Genomic DNA, 16,834 nt, shown 5'->3' with positions numbered 1-16,834 from the left:
CCCAAGTGTGGACTTTTGATTTGATTTCTGTATGAGAACTCCCTTATTGATTCACTTATTATTATCAATTATTATTTTCTAATTAAAATTATTTTAATATGATGTTTATATGGTCTCATGTCGATTATAGATGTATTGTCTAGTCACTGAGTTGCAAAACTCACCCCGTTTTTTTTTCTAAAAACATTTTTCAGGAACAATTACTTGTCTATGTGAGACTCTCTATTCAAGATGTAACGATCTGCAATGAGTACTTATTCGTTGATGAGTTCTTAGATGTATATATGCTCCATATAACACAGGCAGGGTCCAACGATTTTTAATTATTTTAATTTTTGTTAAAAATGTATAACTATTTATTTTAGAACTTGTAAAATATTTGTAACTTTCTTATTCAATTTATATTTGAGTATATAAGGCTTGCTATAGGATTATTTTCTTGAGCGCCGGTTATGGCTCATTTTGGGCTGTGACAATAATAAATTTTACGTTATAAGTATTTAAATTCCATACCATTTAAACTACATATATAAGTCTCTTATCACTATTCCTTCACATAACATCAAATTTAGCACAAAAAATTTATTTCTGAACTACACATCTCAAACTTACTCAATAGAGCATCATTCTTTCAGAGCAGAACGATAAGAAATCGAATAACTATCCAAGATCTAATGACCATGCAATGAGAATCTGATGATCAGGTATGACAAAAAAAATCACAACATACATCATACATTCATACTTACTCAAATACCATATACCTAATGATAACATAAATTGAATATTGAAATAGAAAAAGATCTTCACAATTTTAGTAACTATAAAAGAAATTGATGACAAATTAGGATGGAACTATGTTAAATGTAAAGTGTAAGAAGAAAACATATAAAAAAAAGAAACAACTACATTTGTGGCACATGTAATCAAACACCACAATATCCAACAATAAGGTAACTCTATATACTTTTCTAATCTCATCTATCAAATTATTAGTTGCTAGCCCAATACTTATTTTAGGTTCAGAATTCAATTAAAGGTTTTAGATCAAAGTATTACAACAACTTTTGTACTATTTGATGGCGACGCAAAAAACTTATTGGGCACAACTGCTTCAAATCTAATGATATTTCAGAAAAATAATGACATTGAAGCACCACCCCATCAAGAGATTAAGGAGAAAGAAAACTATACAAATTCAAGACACATCTTCGGAAAAAGAACATACATACAAAGATGGAACCAAATAACATAATAGAAAGTGCATCAAACTCAACAATTCATAAAAAACATGTCTTCGCAATAACCAACGACAAAAAGAAGAAAGCACCAACTCTAACAACCAACAAAAAAAAAGGAAGACGAGCGCCACATAAGATGACTAAGTCCATCAACTAAAACAAATGTAAAAATCAAACCACCAAATAAAAATGTCAGCAACTTCAACATCCAAATCTTTTGTACTACAAATTATTTAAAATAAAACACCTTTTAAGTTTAACTTCAATTACACATATTTAATTTATTTCTACAGAGCATAACAATTTTTAATATTTATTATATATTATCATTAATTTACCGTCCCGCGCATCGCGTGGGTCTCATTCTAGTTATTGATAAAAGTAAAATGGGGAGAGAGAGATAACTAAAATCTAAAATGAGTAACACAAAAACATTGATAAATGCAATTACCCTTGGGCATACCCAACTTCTGCACCCACTAGCTCTGTGGATGCCATTGAACCATCGCTGATATCCGATTCCTCCGACCCTAATTCATTGTCATTATCCAAATCATACATAGTTCCAATCTCTTTTCCAATTGACTCACTTGGGACCTTCTCCTCATAATACTTATATGCTTCATATGAAAGCTTCGCATGATTCCATCCTCTTTCAAGATGTAGTGCTTCAAGACCATAACGATAAAAATCAGAACTCCCCAGATTAAAAATAAATAATTGATCCATTGAGGTACGCCGTCGATGTCGAACTTGGTTGCCATTGATGGTCAGAGTGGGAACTACTTCAAATGAGGAAGGGAAGTCATTTTTGAGTAGAATTGCAAAGCAAAGAGCATTGTAAGGGAATTTGGTGCCCCGAAACCAGAAAGAAATAGAAGCTCCACTGCTGCGCCACTCAAACCCCCTTGGAATGCTTCCACCTGGCATCACAAAGTGGGTGTTTCTACCCTGGTGAATGGGCAATTGCTGTCATTCATTCATAATGGAGAAGCAGTAGTTTAGCATACATTATTAATTTAGTATGAATTATGATGTCATCTGCATTCTTAATTATTAAAAAGTAACCAAACCTGATTCAGTAACACGCTTGTGCCCCTCGGACTCAATGATTTGCAGTTTACTACAAAGAAGAATTCCAAGTTTGGTGGAATCCCTCTAATCTCCTGAAGATGCTCGCAATCATTCACATGGAGATATTGAAGAAACCGAAATTGTTGGATGCATTCAGGAAGGACTGTGAAATTATTGCCTCTTAGGTCTAACTGAAACAGATTGGGAAACCATGCAACAGCTAAGGGAAAAAAGTCATCTGACAAATTGCTGTTTGTGAGATAAAGATTTCTCAAATGTGAAGAGGGGAGGGAGTGAGTGAGTATTCCATGAAGCCCCTCTTCCTGCTCTACTGATGCCCTCCTCTTATTTCTTCTTAATATAATATCACACCAAGACAGGCGTGGCATCATGCCAATGACACTTGGTATTCTATACATTTCATTCTCCCTCAAAGACAAATACCACAATCTAGAAAGGTTACAAAATGAACATGGCAAATCTTTTATGCCATTGTCACTCAAATCAAGCACTTCTAGATTTTCCATCTTTTCTGGAATTTCTGGAAATTTCTCAAGGCTTGAGCATCCATATAGACCGAGTGTTTCCAGTGAGGGCAAATTAATAACAGGTGGAAAACTTCTGAGCTTGGGGCACCTATTAGCATTCAATATTTTAAGTTCAGGTAAAAAACCAACTGAATCGTGAACCGAGACTAATTTTTTACATCCTTCAAAAGAAAATTCTTCTAAAGTTTGAAGATTAGACACATCAGGTATCTCTTTCAAAGAATCACTACAAATAAAACTCAAAACTTTCAAGGTGAGCCATATCTGGAGAAGAAACAAACACACAAATAAAATTAATAATCAAACTAAAATAAACACCAAATAAACCTGATCATGTGAATTTACAAACATAAAAAATCATAAAAATGAATTTAGTACGCTTACCTTGGATAAGCTATCCAACTTGGGTGACATGCAGAGAGAATCAGGCAACTTGAGTATGGAAAGCTTTTCTGGATCAAAATTAGAGGGAAAATACTTTGAAGGATACCTCCTCCATTCCAATACTCTTAAACTATTTGGAAGATATTTGGGCCCTTTGGAAAAACGACCATTTTTTATGATAAGTATTTTGAGATTTTTCATCTGTTCAAAAGCTGTTCCATCCCATTTCACTTCACCTTTGAATAACGGAAATTCCAAATGTATGATTTCAATGGCACTAGTCCCCTTCAAGAGAAAATGACAATATGAATTAATTAAAACAATAAAAATAGTTTCTAATAAACTTGTATAGAAAAATTTATTACTTACTTGATTGCCTTCTAAAATTTTTACTATATCTTCATGAAACCATAACCTACTACACTTTCCGGGTTGTTTTGGTGACTTTTCTAGAACAATTTCTTTACCCATATCTTCTGTTAGATCATGCATTATCACTCTATCATTCTTATCGATCTTTATGAGAGATTTTTCAACCAACACTCCAATATGATATCTCATGCAATTCCCATAATGAGCTTGAAGTAGACTTATTACTTCCATTAGATTATATCCTTTAAAACAACAAGCAATATCCAGAAAAACACTTTGTACATCTTTTCCCAATGCATCAAAACTTACCTGAAGTATCTTACGTATTTTGCTATCAAGAACTTTTTCATATTGATCCATTGCAGATTCCCATTGTTGTAAATCTTTTCCAAACAAGTTAGAACCTATTACTTCCAAAGCCAATGGGAGTCCAGAAGCATAAGTTACTGCACGGGTTAAAACATCTGCGTACCTTGGGTTAACAATATCTGTTTTGAAAGCTTTCCATTTAAGCAATTCTAAGGACTCTTCCTCATTTAAACCTTGTACCTCGTATGTCCTTTCAACACCATGAAGTGCTAACAAATGTTTGTCCCGTGCTGTAATAATGATTCTGCTGCCAGAACCAAACCAATCAGGGTTTCCAGCAATAGCTTTCAACTGCTCATGCTCATCAACGTCATCTACAATCAAAAGAATACTCTTTCGACAAAGCCTTCGTTGTATCTGTGTGGTTCCTTCTTTAACACCTAATATCTCGACTCCTTCATTTCCTAATATCTTGCAAAGAAGGATATTTTGAAGATGTACCAACCCGTATTTGTTTGAATTTTCTCTCACATTTTCAAGAAAGCACACACCTTCAAAATGGTCAGCAATCAAGTTATAGACGGCAAGAGCAATTGTTGTTTTTCCTATTCCTCCAATTCCATATATCCCCACCATGTGAACCCCAGCATTAGATTCAACATCTAGAAGGGAAGCTACCTTTGACACCGGGGACTCCAATCCAACAGGGTGATCAGCAACAGGCAAAGCTGCACGTCTTCTAATCCTTTTTGAGATGTTTACCACAATGTTTCCAATAAACATGTGTTCATATCCATCCCTGCCCAATCAAGACACGAGGTTACATAGATAGTCATTTCAATTCAAAATATAAATATCAGACAAATAAAACAAATATAAGAAGGTATATATAAAGTACCCATATTTAAAATGATAGCCTGATAAATTAGCCACTTGATGCAGAGCCTTTTTCCATTTGTCCACCTTGTTATTCATGTCATCCTTGTATCTCTTCTCATGCTTATCCATTGCCTCTCCAAAACTCTTTTTCAGATGGCGCACATCAGAAGGATCCACCTCATAGAAAACAGGCAAAACCAAGCGATTATTTCCCTTGATGCAGTGAAGGACATGGACCAGTTCCTCTAAGCAAAAAGAAGAAGCAGCATAGTTAGGAGAGAGTACAACAATGGCAATCCTGGACTGTTCAATTGCCTTGAGAAGTGCAGGTGTTATTTCCTCTCCGCTTTGAAGCTCGCCATCATCAAAGAATGTGAGGATTCCTTTGTCACGGAGAGCTTTGTAGAGGTTGCCAGTGAAACCGTAGCGAGTATCTGGGCCTCTAAAACTAATAAACACGTCGTATTTCCAAGCATAGCTGAAGGAGGAAGAGGAAAAGGGATGGGAAGAGGAGGAGGATTGCAGAGCCATGAGATGGAAGCAAGAAGGATATATGTTGGAGTGTTGGATGATGATGAAAACCTGAGAAACAAAGAAGTAAATATATATAAAGAGAGAGAGAGAGAGAGTGAGACAATAATAGTGGGTGTAAGTCTAAGTCAGTCAACTTTGCAACCACGCAGAAACTGCATTCATTCATTATTGATTCCTTTGGTCCACCTCTGACCCACGCGTCAAAAGAATCCTAGGCTATGCTACGGTGTGGTGTAATTCTTGTTAACTCTTTCTTTGGCACAAACGTTGTTGTAATTAGCATACTGTGATTTTGATAAACACTGACTCATTAGTTTTTGCCTCTAAATTTCAAGAAGTGAAACCTTGTTTCCCATCGGCCATCATGATTTCTTGTTGCATATTGCATACAAATTCCACGCGGTATCATTATTCATCCCCCATGCAGTAACTTGTCCGTAGATTAAAACTTTAGCAATCAAAAAAGGTGGAAAAAAGGTTACATCTTTTATAAAAACAGCACTTTGATGTATGAATGAGTAGACAAATTTTGGAATTTAGAACTTAAATGTTATAGTTTGTAAGCTTTCATTAATTAACACTATCCAATATGAGATGTGAATTTTCCTGTATTATTCTTATGATAATGTCTGATAATGCCAAAATTCTTTAATTAATCACACTTATACAGACTAATTGAGTTGATGTGATAAGGTGTCAATGCTTTTTTCCCTTGTAGAATATCAGAATATAGATAGCTAAGTCACAAGCTTGTTGTGAACACATTGCTACAATTCTTGATTTGTAGAAAAAAGAATCAAGAAAAAGTAATAGAGATTGAGAGATGGAAGTAAAATAAGGTACATGGTTTCCTTCAAAACTAGGATTCAAGAAAGTAACAATAGAAAACTTATTCAAACCAACAAGGAATCATTCTTAACCAAGAGAACCCCAATTACCAAATACACTCTTAATTATATGCATTGAGCCTTGTATATATATTGATACAAATAGAGATATTGTATCATGGTTCTCTCATTCATTCATTCCATTCAATCCATTTCCATAAAATTTGCTGGAATAATAAGGAAACTAAAAATCACAAGTTTAAGAGAGAAGAAGCTATAGCCACTAGTATTATTCTGCAATGGGAAAAAATAACACTGCTGGGGCTACAATCAATGGATCATATGAGGAATTTGAACCTTGCTGCAGATGGATTAGAGAAGAAAAACATGTCACTGTTGAGATTGATTTGAAGGGTACTAAAATTTCTTCCCTCTATTACTATTATTATAGTGGATTTACTTATGTGTTCGAATATATTTTATTCACTATTACTAATTTACTATAATAGATTTATTTTAGCCAAGTGCATAATATTTGTAAAATTATTTCGTGTGGGCTTTGGATGCTTTGTTTACCACCGAGTTACAAAACTCACTGTATTGTTGTTTTTTTTTCCTAGATAAGAACCTTGATTCTAATCTTTTTCCATCAGTTTCACTCTAGTATCACTTAAATTGGTAGGATCTTATTGTCTAAGAACATGATATCTTGTGTAAATATCTTGATAAATTTTTGAATTTGTTAAAATGCTCCATACGTCATAAGTAGGATCTGACCATAGTGACTTGAGATAGTTTGTTTTGTAAACATTTCTATATATATATATAGTCTTACTAACTTGAAAAATATATAGAATTATTCAACTATGTTTTATAGTAAATCTTAAACTAGAAATTTCTGTACCTATGCTGAATTTGAGTTAAATTTGATATCTAAATATGTGCTGATAGTATTATAAAAATTCTGTTAGATTCTTTTTCTGTAAAATAGGCTTGCTGGAAATGACTTTTTTAAGCATCAGTCATAGCCGGGCTTGATGGTGACAGAACCCCAATTACCAAATACACTCTTAATTAATATATGCATTGAGCCTTGTGTATTGCCATAATTAGAGATATCTGTATCACAGTTCTCTCATTCATTCAATCCATTTCCATAAAATTTGTTGGAATAATAAGAAAAACTAAAATGCACAAGTTTAAGAGAGAAGCTACAACCACTAGTATTATTCTGCAATGGAGAAAAATAACACTGCTGGGGCTACAATCAATAGATCAATAGATGTGATGTATGGTATTGTTAACATGTGCTGAGGTTTTTCTGTTTTTGTTCAAAAATAAGAACGCAGCATGCGTCATCATGTAACATAATATATTTACTGATGGGAGATATTGTGCTTGTCTTTTGTGATTTTGAATTTTCTTAATCACAAAAATCTGCATCTATGTATTCACATTTCATTATTTTATTTGTGCAAAGTAAAAGTCAGATTGCCAATGAGTTATAGTTCAAATGACATAGTCTCCCCATACTCACTTAAGAGGTCGTGGGTTCGAGTTTCACTAGGTAAAAGTTTTAAAAAATAAATTTTGTTTAGTCCTGTTTTTCTTGTATCCCAAGAAATGAAAATAAAAAACTTTCGGGCCCATAAAACTTTCGTGCTTTGAAATGAAACATAGTTCTTTTATTATTAACTCTGGAAATCAGTTAGTTGAAAAATCACATTGAACTACAAACCTATGCATGTTTTCATGTGCAAGGGTTGCTTCTTATGCTTGTGCAATACTATTGAGAACATAATAAGCATTAGTGTTGTCCTTTTGCGAAATTATTAATTAGTGAATATTTCACAATATATAAAACTTAAAATGTTCCATGGAAATTTTGTTTGAATTAGTAATTAGATTAATTAAGGCTATTTAATGTCATTGCTGTCAGTAAACCATATAGATTCACCAAATGAAGCTGCTTACAAATGTTTTCTAGAGCTTTATTTTTTTTTTTTTTGAAGCATATGATAAAGTTTCCATTCATATTTTAAGAAATCCATTTCACTGAAAAGTTTTATTAGCAAGTCACTTCTTCTTCTATCTTTTGCACTCATCAACTAAATTAACCAAAAAGTTTCCATTCTATCTTTTATTGACGAAATAATCTTTTATTTAAACTGAAGGAAAATGGATTTTTAATTGTCATTGTTACTTTCAGAATCAATCAATTATTGTTTAAGCTACCGTATACCAAATTGAAAGGCTAGTTCATGACTTAGAACTCGTACCTATTGACATTGAGAATGCAGAATGCAGCAAGCTTGGTGTATATTGATTGATGCAAGCTAATGTACAGAAACATGCATCTTGTTGCCTATAAATCAATGAGTTAAAACAGTTTCTGAAAACAACTGCAGATGCTGATATTGAATCCTCTATGCCCTCCCTCCAAAAAGTGTGTATGCCAGAAACTGCAATGTGCACAAACCAATGCATCTTTCCGGGAGCAAGGGCTGGTTCTTATGGTTGGGGAATACTTTAGAGAGCATGAGCATCATTACAAGTAGTTGTGTCATTTTGTAAGGATCAGTGAATCGAATATCTTGCATGACTAAACTCTCTTTCTTCAATACATGCATTCCAATCTCTCTTGCAATTCGCCGCATGAAAGTAATTGTAACTTGCTTGATACGAAACCTCCGCATGATTCCATTCCTTTTCCAAAGGTAGTGTTTCATATCCATTCCTCCTGGCATCATAAACTCGGTACTTCCACCCTCGTGGAGTTCCTGTCAATCATTTATAATTCAGAAGCATATATTATTTGTGTATTTTGTATTTCAATGCGTATTCTATTCTGGTGGTTGATTTTAGTGTACATCTAGCATGATTGATTAATTTAATGTGAATAATGATGTAATCTACATTGTTAATTAATTGAAAAGTAACAAAACCTGATTGAGTAACATGCCTGTGCCCTCAGGATTCAATGATTTGCAGTTTACTGCTGAAAAGACACTCAAGCACGGTGGAATCCCTCTAATCTCCCGAAGATGCTTGCAATCATCCACGTTGATCCAGTATAAAAAACGAAATTCTTGCATGCATTCGGGAAGGACTGTGAAATTATTGCCTATTAAGTCTAAATGTTCCAAATTGGGAAAGCATGCAAGAGCTAGTGGAAAAAACTCATCTGACAAAGAGAAAGGCATATCATATTGTGAGATGGAAGGGAGTGAGTGAGTATTCGATGAAGCCCGTCCTCCTGCTTTCTTGATATCCTCCCCAAATTGCCTCCTCCCGAAATATGACACTGATGCAGTCGTGGCATCATGCCAATGACACTTGGTATCTTACACATTTCATTCCTACTCATTTTCAGAAACCACAACCCAGAAAGATTACGAAATGAACATGGCAAATCTTTTATGCCTGTGTTACTCAAATTAAGCATTTCAAGATTTTCCATCTCGTCTGGAATTTCTGGAAAATACTCAAGGCTTGAGCAACCAGATAGACGGATATCTTCCAGTGAGGGCAACTAGAATATGGAGAGTTCGTTTGGTTGAAAATGACAGGGAAAATAGTTTGAAGGATATCTCCACCATTCGAATACTCTTAAACTGTTTGCAAATTCCTTGATCAATGTACTTCTGATTTAAATTGAAAATTTTTTTGCAACTCTTTCCACACCACCAAATTCTTCTCCAAGAATTACACTTACATATATTTGTTATAATATCTCGTATCATATAAAACTGTTGCTCAGAATACCATGGAGCGTATTGAATGATCAGGTAGCATTCTTTTTTCTTTTGCTGTCACTACTGAAATAAACAAGAAGTTTGTGTCCTTTTTATGTTCTCTTCAAGAACAAGATCAATCAAGCACTCTAATCCCAGTGCTCTTTTTAGTTAGTTTGTTCCATTTATTCAGAAGATTATTATTGATCAAATAATATAGGGCAACTATACGTGATCACACTTCCCACTTATTATTTCCCACCAAAAACAGCAATCCCTCCTTAAAAACTGAAACCATTGAGTTTTTTTGTATAGAGCTATAAATGTTTATACATAGCAAATAGGTTGAAACTTTGGTGTTCTGGAATATGTTCTATGAAGTTCTTTCTTTTGGTTGGAATAGATTCATAGCCCCTCGGTCGCATGTCTCCCCTTTTTGTTTTAACTTCTTTGAATCTGCATAATACTTGTATATGCTTATTGAAAATTAGCAGCAAGTACTGCTTGTTATGACGCTGTCATTATTAACTTAATTTAATTAATACAACTTATGAATCAATATTTATGCAAGTTATACCTTTCAGAATTATTATTTGACTATCAAGTTTGTCTATATTGCTTTAATTGTTATGCATCAATTGTGAAGGGCATGTATTAAGTGAAAATATGCAAGAAAACTGCAATAAGGTTCCATTCAATTAAGGTGATGCTTCTTTTAGAGCCCTAAGGCTTTTACATTGGAAGAAAGCTTGAATACTATCCACATGAAGTAGGGCTTAATTGTTTCATTCTTTGCTCCTAAACTCACACCACCCTAATTCTTTCCTAACCACATACCCAAACCACACACTACAATGCTTAACATTGTACAAAACATCACACACAACATCATTTTTATGTTCCTCCTAGCAAAAACAGTGCCTCCCCTGAATTGTGGCACTGCCCAGTTCCCTTTTGAATGTGATGCGTCTCCACTATGCCCAAGAGGATTCTGCGAAGCTGGTTGGCTAGTTGCTGAACCTGGTTGTAGCCTGGAGAGAAGAGAAGAAGGATGTCACGAGATAAATTTAGGGGTTAAGGTTCTATTTATTGAATTAAGCTGGGACTAATTGGAGTCAAAAACTCATGTCATATACACTGGCACTTCGTTAAGAAAAGATTACTGTCAAGCATTGCTAATGACGCTGTAACTTAGCAATGAAGCAACCGATTCTGTTTTGGCAATAAAACTGATTTTAACAGGATCATTTACACTCATCACATGCATTCATTCAACACATGCTTGTAAATAACTATATAAGCTGATTAAGCTGGTCGTAACAGTTTAGATCAATCACTTTAGTTGAAAGAAAATAAAATTCATATTTCTCAAGTTTTCTATTGAACAACGGCTTTTCTCTCCTCTGTTCTTCCCTAAGACAAGACCGAGAGTAATTTTACCTTAGACGAACGTCAATGCTGTCAATACCATGGAGAGCTTCATCGTCTTCATTCTTTATGCAAGGATTAGTGAATTGAATATCTTTGATGATGCTACTACTCTCTTGCTTCAATATATGCATTCCAAACGCCATTGTGCCGCCCCCAATTTCAAGTTCAAATGAAACATTCGCATGATTCCATTTATTTTCAAAGCATATTCCATCCAAATGATACGTTTTATTTGTCACGGACAGATCAAAAATAAATAGGTCCTGCATTTGGGTTCTCCCACCTCCACGGGAAACTTTCTTGCCATTGATGCTCACCATGGTTGTTATACGAGTTGCACGGTGTTGCCTATTCCGCAGTAGAATTGCAAAGTAAAGTGCATTCGAAGGGAACTCACCACGAAACCAGAATGAAATAGAATCTCCCTTTCCCTGCTCTTCAAACCATGCTGGAATCGTTGTTCCTGGCAATGCGAACTCGGTTCTTCCATTCTCGTGCAGTTCCTGTGAGTCATTAATATTTCGTAGGTAGTAGTTAGCATACACTATAACAGTATTATTAATCTAATAATTTAAAAAAATAAAAATAAAAAGAAACCTGATTGAGTAACACGCTTGTGGCCTCCTCCTTAGTCAAGTTGATGCAGTCTAATGCCGAGAATTGTTTCAAATTTGGTGGAATTCCTGCAATCTTAACTAGCTTCTTGCATGCATCAACTTTGAGGGAGCTTAGAAAGCAAAAATCTTGGATGCATTCGGGAAGGATTGTGAACCTGTTGCGAGTCAGGTCTAATGTTTTCACATTGCGAAACCATGCAAGTGCCAGTGGAAAAAAGTTATCTGACAGCATATAGTTATTGAGAGTAAGATTAATCACATTTGAAGAGCTGAGTGTTCCTTCAACCCCCTCTTCCAACTTGTTGCGTGATTCCCAAGTCTTATATTTATGGGCTTCTACATTAATATATAATGTAGACAGTTTTGGCATATCCACAATCACTCTTGGTATCCTATGAAAGGTATTGCCACTCAGAATCAAATAGGACAATTCACAAAGGTTTTGAAATGACGATGGCAAATCTTTTATGTTAGTGCCACACAAACGAAGCATTTCTACCTTTTCCATCTTTCCTAGTATTTCTGGGAATTTCGCAAGTCTATTGCAACCAGACAACATAAGTATTTCAAGTGAGGGCAAATTGATAGATGGAAAAGTCCCAAGACTCTCGCAATCTTCAGCTTTCAAGACTTTGAGATTATTGAGGATACCAACTGAATTGTGAACTCTAATCAAATTCTTACAACCACTGAATGATAATTTTTTTAAAGTTAGAAGACCGGACACATCAGGTATCTCTTTCAAATATTCACTGTTTTCAAAATTCAAAACATTCAAGGAGGCCAAGTTCTGAAAGAAGAAAAACATCAAGACAGGAAAAAAAAAAAAAGAAACAAATAACCATGTGAATTTACTAAACATACAAAATCGAAAAAATGAATTTAGTATACTTGCCTTGGATAAGCTATCCAACTTGTATGACTTCTTAAAGAGATAATAGGATAACTTGGGTATAGAGAGCTTCTTTGGATGAACACTAAGCAAGTTGCATGACTTAAAAGGATATTCGGGTAACTTGAGCATGCAGAGGTGCTTTGGTTGAAAATCATCTGGAAAACCCTTCAATGGATACCTCCTCCAATCCAATACTTTTAAATTGTTTGGAAGATATTTGGGACCTTTGGAAAAAGAACCATTTTTTATGATAAGTGTCTTCAGATTTACCATATCCTTAAAAGCTAGTCCATCCCATTCCACTTGTACAACTTTATTTTTCTTCTTTTTCGATGGATCACCATTTTCATCCATTTTTGAGGAAGGAAATTCCAGATATATAATCTCAACGGTGCTAGTCCCCTTTCAATGCAATATTAAAATCATGAACTAATTAAAATACATATGTATACATTAGACAAATTTATGAAGAGTACAGAGAAAAATAATGAACTGGTATTGCATAAAATATATTGAAGTATGAGAAATGTGAAGTAGGAGAAATGATTAACATGTCCACGGACGGATTTACATGGGAGGGTGTGGGGACAAGTGCCCCCATTGAAATTTTATAAAGTTCTATGTATTATATTGTAATGTCCTGATTTTTTTTAAAACCTTTTACATTTGATTTCTTTTATTACTATCCAACCCTCCAATTATATCAAAATTTCTATACTACCCTTATTTCTTTTACCAAATTCTAACCCTAATTAACACCTAATTATCCTTTTACCCCAAAGAAACCCTAGTCCCCTTTCTTTTTCAGCAACACACACACCACACAACAGCAGCTGGGAATGAAAGACAAAAAAAAAGAAAGGAAGAGGGGAAGAAGGAAAGGGGGAGAGCAGAGGGGAAGGAAGACCGGTGGAGGGAAAAGAGAAGTGGGAGGCGGCGCGGTGGGTGTTACCGCCACCGTCGTCGCCGCTGTTGACATGAGAAGAGAGGGAGATCTGAGAGTGATATCCGAGACAGAGAGAAGGGAGAAGATGCAGCGGCGCTGGTGGGCCTCGTCGCCGCCGTCGCCGCGCTTGCCAAGTCGCCGTCGGGTAGCCGTCGCCGCCTTGCTGCTGCTTCGCCGCCACCACGCTCTGCCGCGTCACCGCCGAACTCGCCAAGCCGCCGTTGCACACCAGAGGAAAGAGAGATCGAGCAGAGAGAGAGAGCAGTGACGCTGCCGTCGCTGTTGGGGCTGTCGCGTGTTGGGTTTTTCTCTCTTTTGTGAGGCCCAAGCTCAACATTTTGAGGGTGTCTCTTGCACCCATTGTGCCAAAACCCTAGTTCAGATTTTTGGGGTCATTGAGAGTGAGAGAGAGTAGCCACCAAGTGAGAGAGAAGGGGAAAAACAAAATTCCCGTTTTTGCCCAAAGCAGTAAATTTCAAATGTCAGTTTCTCAGTTGTTCACCGTTGGATCGGCTTGAAATTTAGACTGCATGTTCTTATCATCTTGTTCTTCATTCTGGTCGGTGGAGATGTTGATTGGAGATTTGCAGTGAGAGAAATTGGCTTCGCAAGAGAGAAATTAGGTTTCCCGTTTTTACACAGAGCAGCAATTTTGGAACGGCAGTTTCTCATTCTTTCACCGTTGGATCGACGTGAAATTTGAACTGTAGATTCTTCACATCTTGTTCTTCATTCTGGACGGTGGAGATTTTAATTGGAGGTCTACAGAGGGAGAAATTGGCTTCGACAATAGCTCTGTTTTTTGGGTATATTTCATCTTCTTGCTTTTTCATTTGTGAGCTTTGGTGCTTTGATGTTTTGGCTGGTTATATATGCACATTTTTGTGCTTTGTTTGAGACTCTCTTGTACCTCATTTGATTATAGTGGAGCTATTTCATTGGTCTGGACGACTCGTGGTTTTTACCTCTCACCTTGAGGGGGTTTTCCACGTTAAAATCTCGGTGTGTTCTTATTATTGCTTTACTTGCTATATTTGCTTGTTATAGTTGCTGCCATATTGTGTTGTGAGTGCTTCCATATTGTTCTTGTGTTGGACATTTGTGTCGTTTCCGCTGCTAGGCTCTTTCATCGCGGTGGTTGCCGTCGTCACTGAAGGAGCTCGTCGCTGAGCTGCTGTGTTGCCGCCGGAGAAGAACTCGTCAGAAAGCTGCTGTCCTATCCCGCCGTGCTCTATCTTCCATTCTTCCTCCACTGCTTCCGCCATTATCCTTACCCTTTGAAAACGTCGTAGGAAGCGTTTCACACCTCTGTCAGTTCTGTTTCCACAGTTCTAGCCTGGTTAGTGGTTGTTCTGTTTTGTTTTCGTTTTCACTATTGTTTTACCACAGTTGTTGATGTTGTCATCGTTGCTCTGCTTTTAGCCGTTCGTCACTTCTGTTCTGTTGCGCCTCTGTTCGCTGTATTGCTTGTCTATTGGAGCCGCGGCTGCCTCCGTCCAAATTTTGCGCTCTTTCCTACCCTTTAGTTTGGTATTCCGAATTTGGTATCTTCAGTCCCTTGAGACTAAGCTGTGAGTAGACTTTACATTTATAATTAGTTGATTGTGCATCTATAATTATTTTGATATATATCAATTATGATTTTTGAATTATACTCACTATATTTGCCTTGAATAATTTTAAATGGATTAGAATAATTGATTTTTTAGAATTAAATAATTCGTTTTTATGAAGTTTATACTTTTGGAATTATACATGAGACTATATATATTTTTAAGGAAGTTTTGTATTATTCTAAAATGTTTGATTTTATTTGAATATCTGTTTTTGAGACTATATATATTTTTTATGAAATTTTGTATTATTTTAAAATGTTTGATTTTACTTGAAAATCTGCTTTTGAAGCATTGAAGTAATCGTTGCCTCGTTGGTATTCACTTACTTTAAAGATTGTGAAATATATTTGAAATCTCTTATGATTGAAAAAGATTTCTGATGAGAAAGTATCATCTGATTTGATTTGATTCGATACCTTATATATTTGAAAGAGCAAATATTTGTTGTATTTAAAAGCATATGTTTTGAATTGGTTTGGGAGGCTCGTATTAGAAAACCGTAGTTAACGACGGTTATGACGTTAACTTAGATGCATCTAAGTCAGACTCCAACTAGGAGGGGTGTTGCTAGCCTAACGTGTAGGCCACATGTTGGATCTGTTATTCCGTACGGGCACATTAGAGGAAAGGACTACCCTTAGAGTTGGAACCGTCCAAGTGTGGACTATTTGATTTGATTTCTTTATGAGAATTCCCTTATTGATTCACTTATTCATATAAATTATTATTTTCTAACTAAAATTATTTTCATAATAATGTTTAGATGGTCTCATGTGAATTATAGATGTACTGTCTAGTCACTGAGTTACAAAATTCACCCCTTTTTTAAAAAAATATTTTTCAGGAATAAGTATTTGATTATGTGAGCCTTTCTATTCAAGAGTAATGATCTGCAATGGGTTCTATTCCTTGTTGAGTTCTGAGTTCTTAGACGTCATTTGCTCCATATGTCACAGACAGAATCTATTTATATTTATTATTTTATTTTTGTTAAATTATGTAATTATTCATTTTAGAAATTGTAAATTTATCAAAAATTATTTGTAAACCTTTTTATTTATCTTATATTCGAATCTGTTAGGTTTGCTAGAGAACTCTTTTTCCTGAGCGCCAGCCATGGCTCATTTTGGATTGTGACATATATAGGATAAAAATTTATTTGTCCCCGCTCAATAAATAAATTTAACCCCACTTCAATTTTTTTTAATTTATTTATGTTTTCATAATTTTAAATCTAGATACCAAAAGCGTCATTTTTTTATGCTCTCTAAAATTTTAATTTTCTTCTCTTGTTCGTTTCTGATTCTCTATTTTTTAATAAGACTTCTTAATTTCATTCTTTAATTTTTTTTTATTTAATTAAATATTTATTTTTATCTTTTTATATTTTTGTAATCCATTCACTTATTTTGCATTTTATTTTATTG

General features: G+C 35.1%; 3 protein-coding genes across 6 annotated transcripts in view; 1 reads left to right on the top strand and 2 right to left on the bottom strand.

Annotated features, from left to right (window-relative positions):
- Nucleotides 1-16,834, bottom strand: part of LOC107644584 — a 45,807-nt gene that overhangs the window by 16,106 nt on the left and 12,867 nt on the right. Inside the window, exons 7-9 of the mRNA XM_016348473.2 lie at nucleotides 3,248-4,727; nucleotides 2,315-3,127; nucleotides 1,805-2,210 (exon numbers count right to left, since the gene is read on the bottom strand). Coding sequence (XP_016203959.2) covers nucleotides 1,805-2,210; nucleotides 2,315-3,127; nucleotides 3,248-4,727 — 2,699 coding nt within the window. The remainder of the gene's footprint in view (nucleotides 1-1,804; nucleotides 2,211-2,314; nucleotides 3,128-3,247; nucleotides 4,728-16,834) is intronic.
- On the bottom strand, nucleotides 10,581-13,356 carry LOC107641393 (TMV resistance protein N). The gene is made up of 3 exons (XM_021103068.1): nucleotides 11,931-13,356; nucleotides 11,343-11,836; nucleotides 10,581-10,933 (listed from the first exon to the last, which is right to left on the bottom strand). Exons 1-3 carry the CDS (start codon nucleotides 13,197-13,199, stop codon nucleotides 10,717-10,719), a joined length of 1,980 nt encoding a protein of 659 aa, XP_020958727.1. The 5' UTR covers nucleotides 13,200-13,356; the 3' UTR covers nucleotides 10,581-10,716.
- The window catches only part of LOC107641392, a 5,530-nt gene continuing 3,234 nt past the window's right edge, over nucleotides 14,539-16,834 (top strand). For 2 of the 4 annotated variants that reach the window (XR_002347529.1, XR_002347528.1), the window contains exons 1-2: nucleotides 14,771-15,130; nucleotides 15,214-15,362. The gene's annotated coding sequence lies outside the window, so the exon portion shown is untranslated. Of the gene's footprint in view, nucleotides 14,598-14,770; nucleotides 15,131-15,213; nucleotides 15,363-16,251; nucleotides 16,739-16,834 lie in introns of those variants that run through there. The other 2 variants (XR_002347531.1, XR_002347530.1) reach the window with 2 other exon arrangements.

The sequence above is a fragment of the Arachis ipaensis genome, chromosome B05, assembly GCF_000816755.2.
Source record: "Arachis ipaensis cultivar K30076 chromosome B05, Araip1.1, whole genome shotgun sequence".
Lineage (NCBI taxonomy): Eukaryota > Viridiplantae > Streptophyta > Magnoliopsida > Fabales > Fabaceae > Arachis > Arachis ipaensis.
This window is presented reverse-complemented; position numbering and strand designations above follow the sequence as displayed.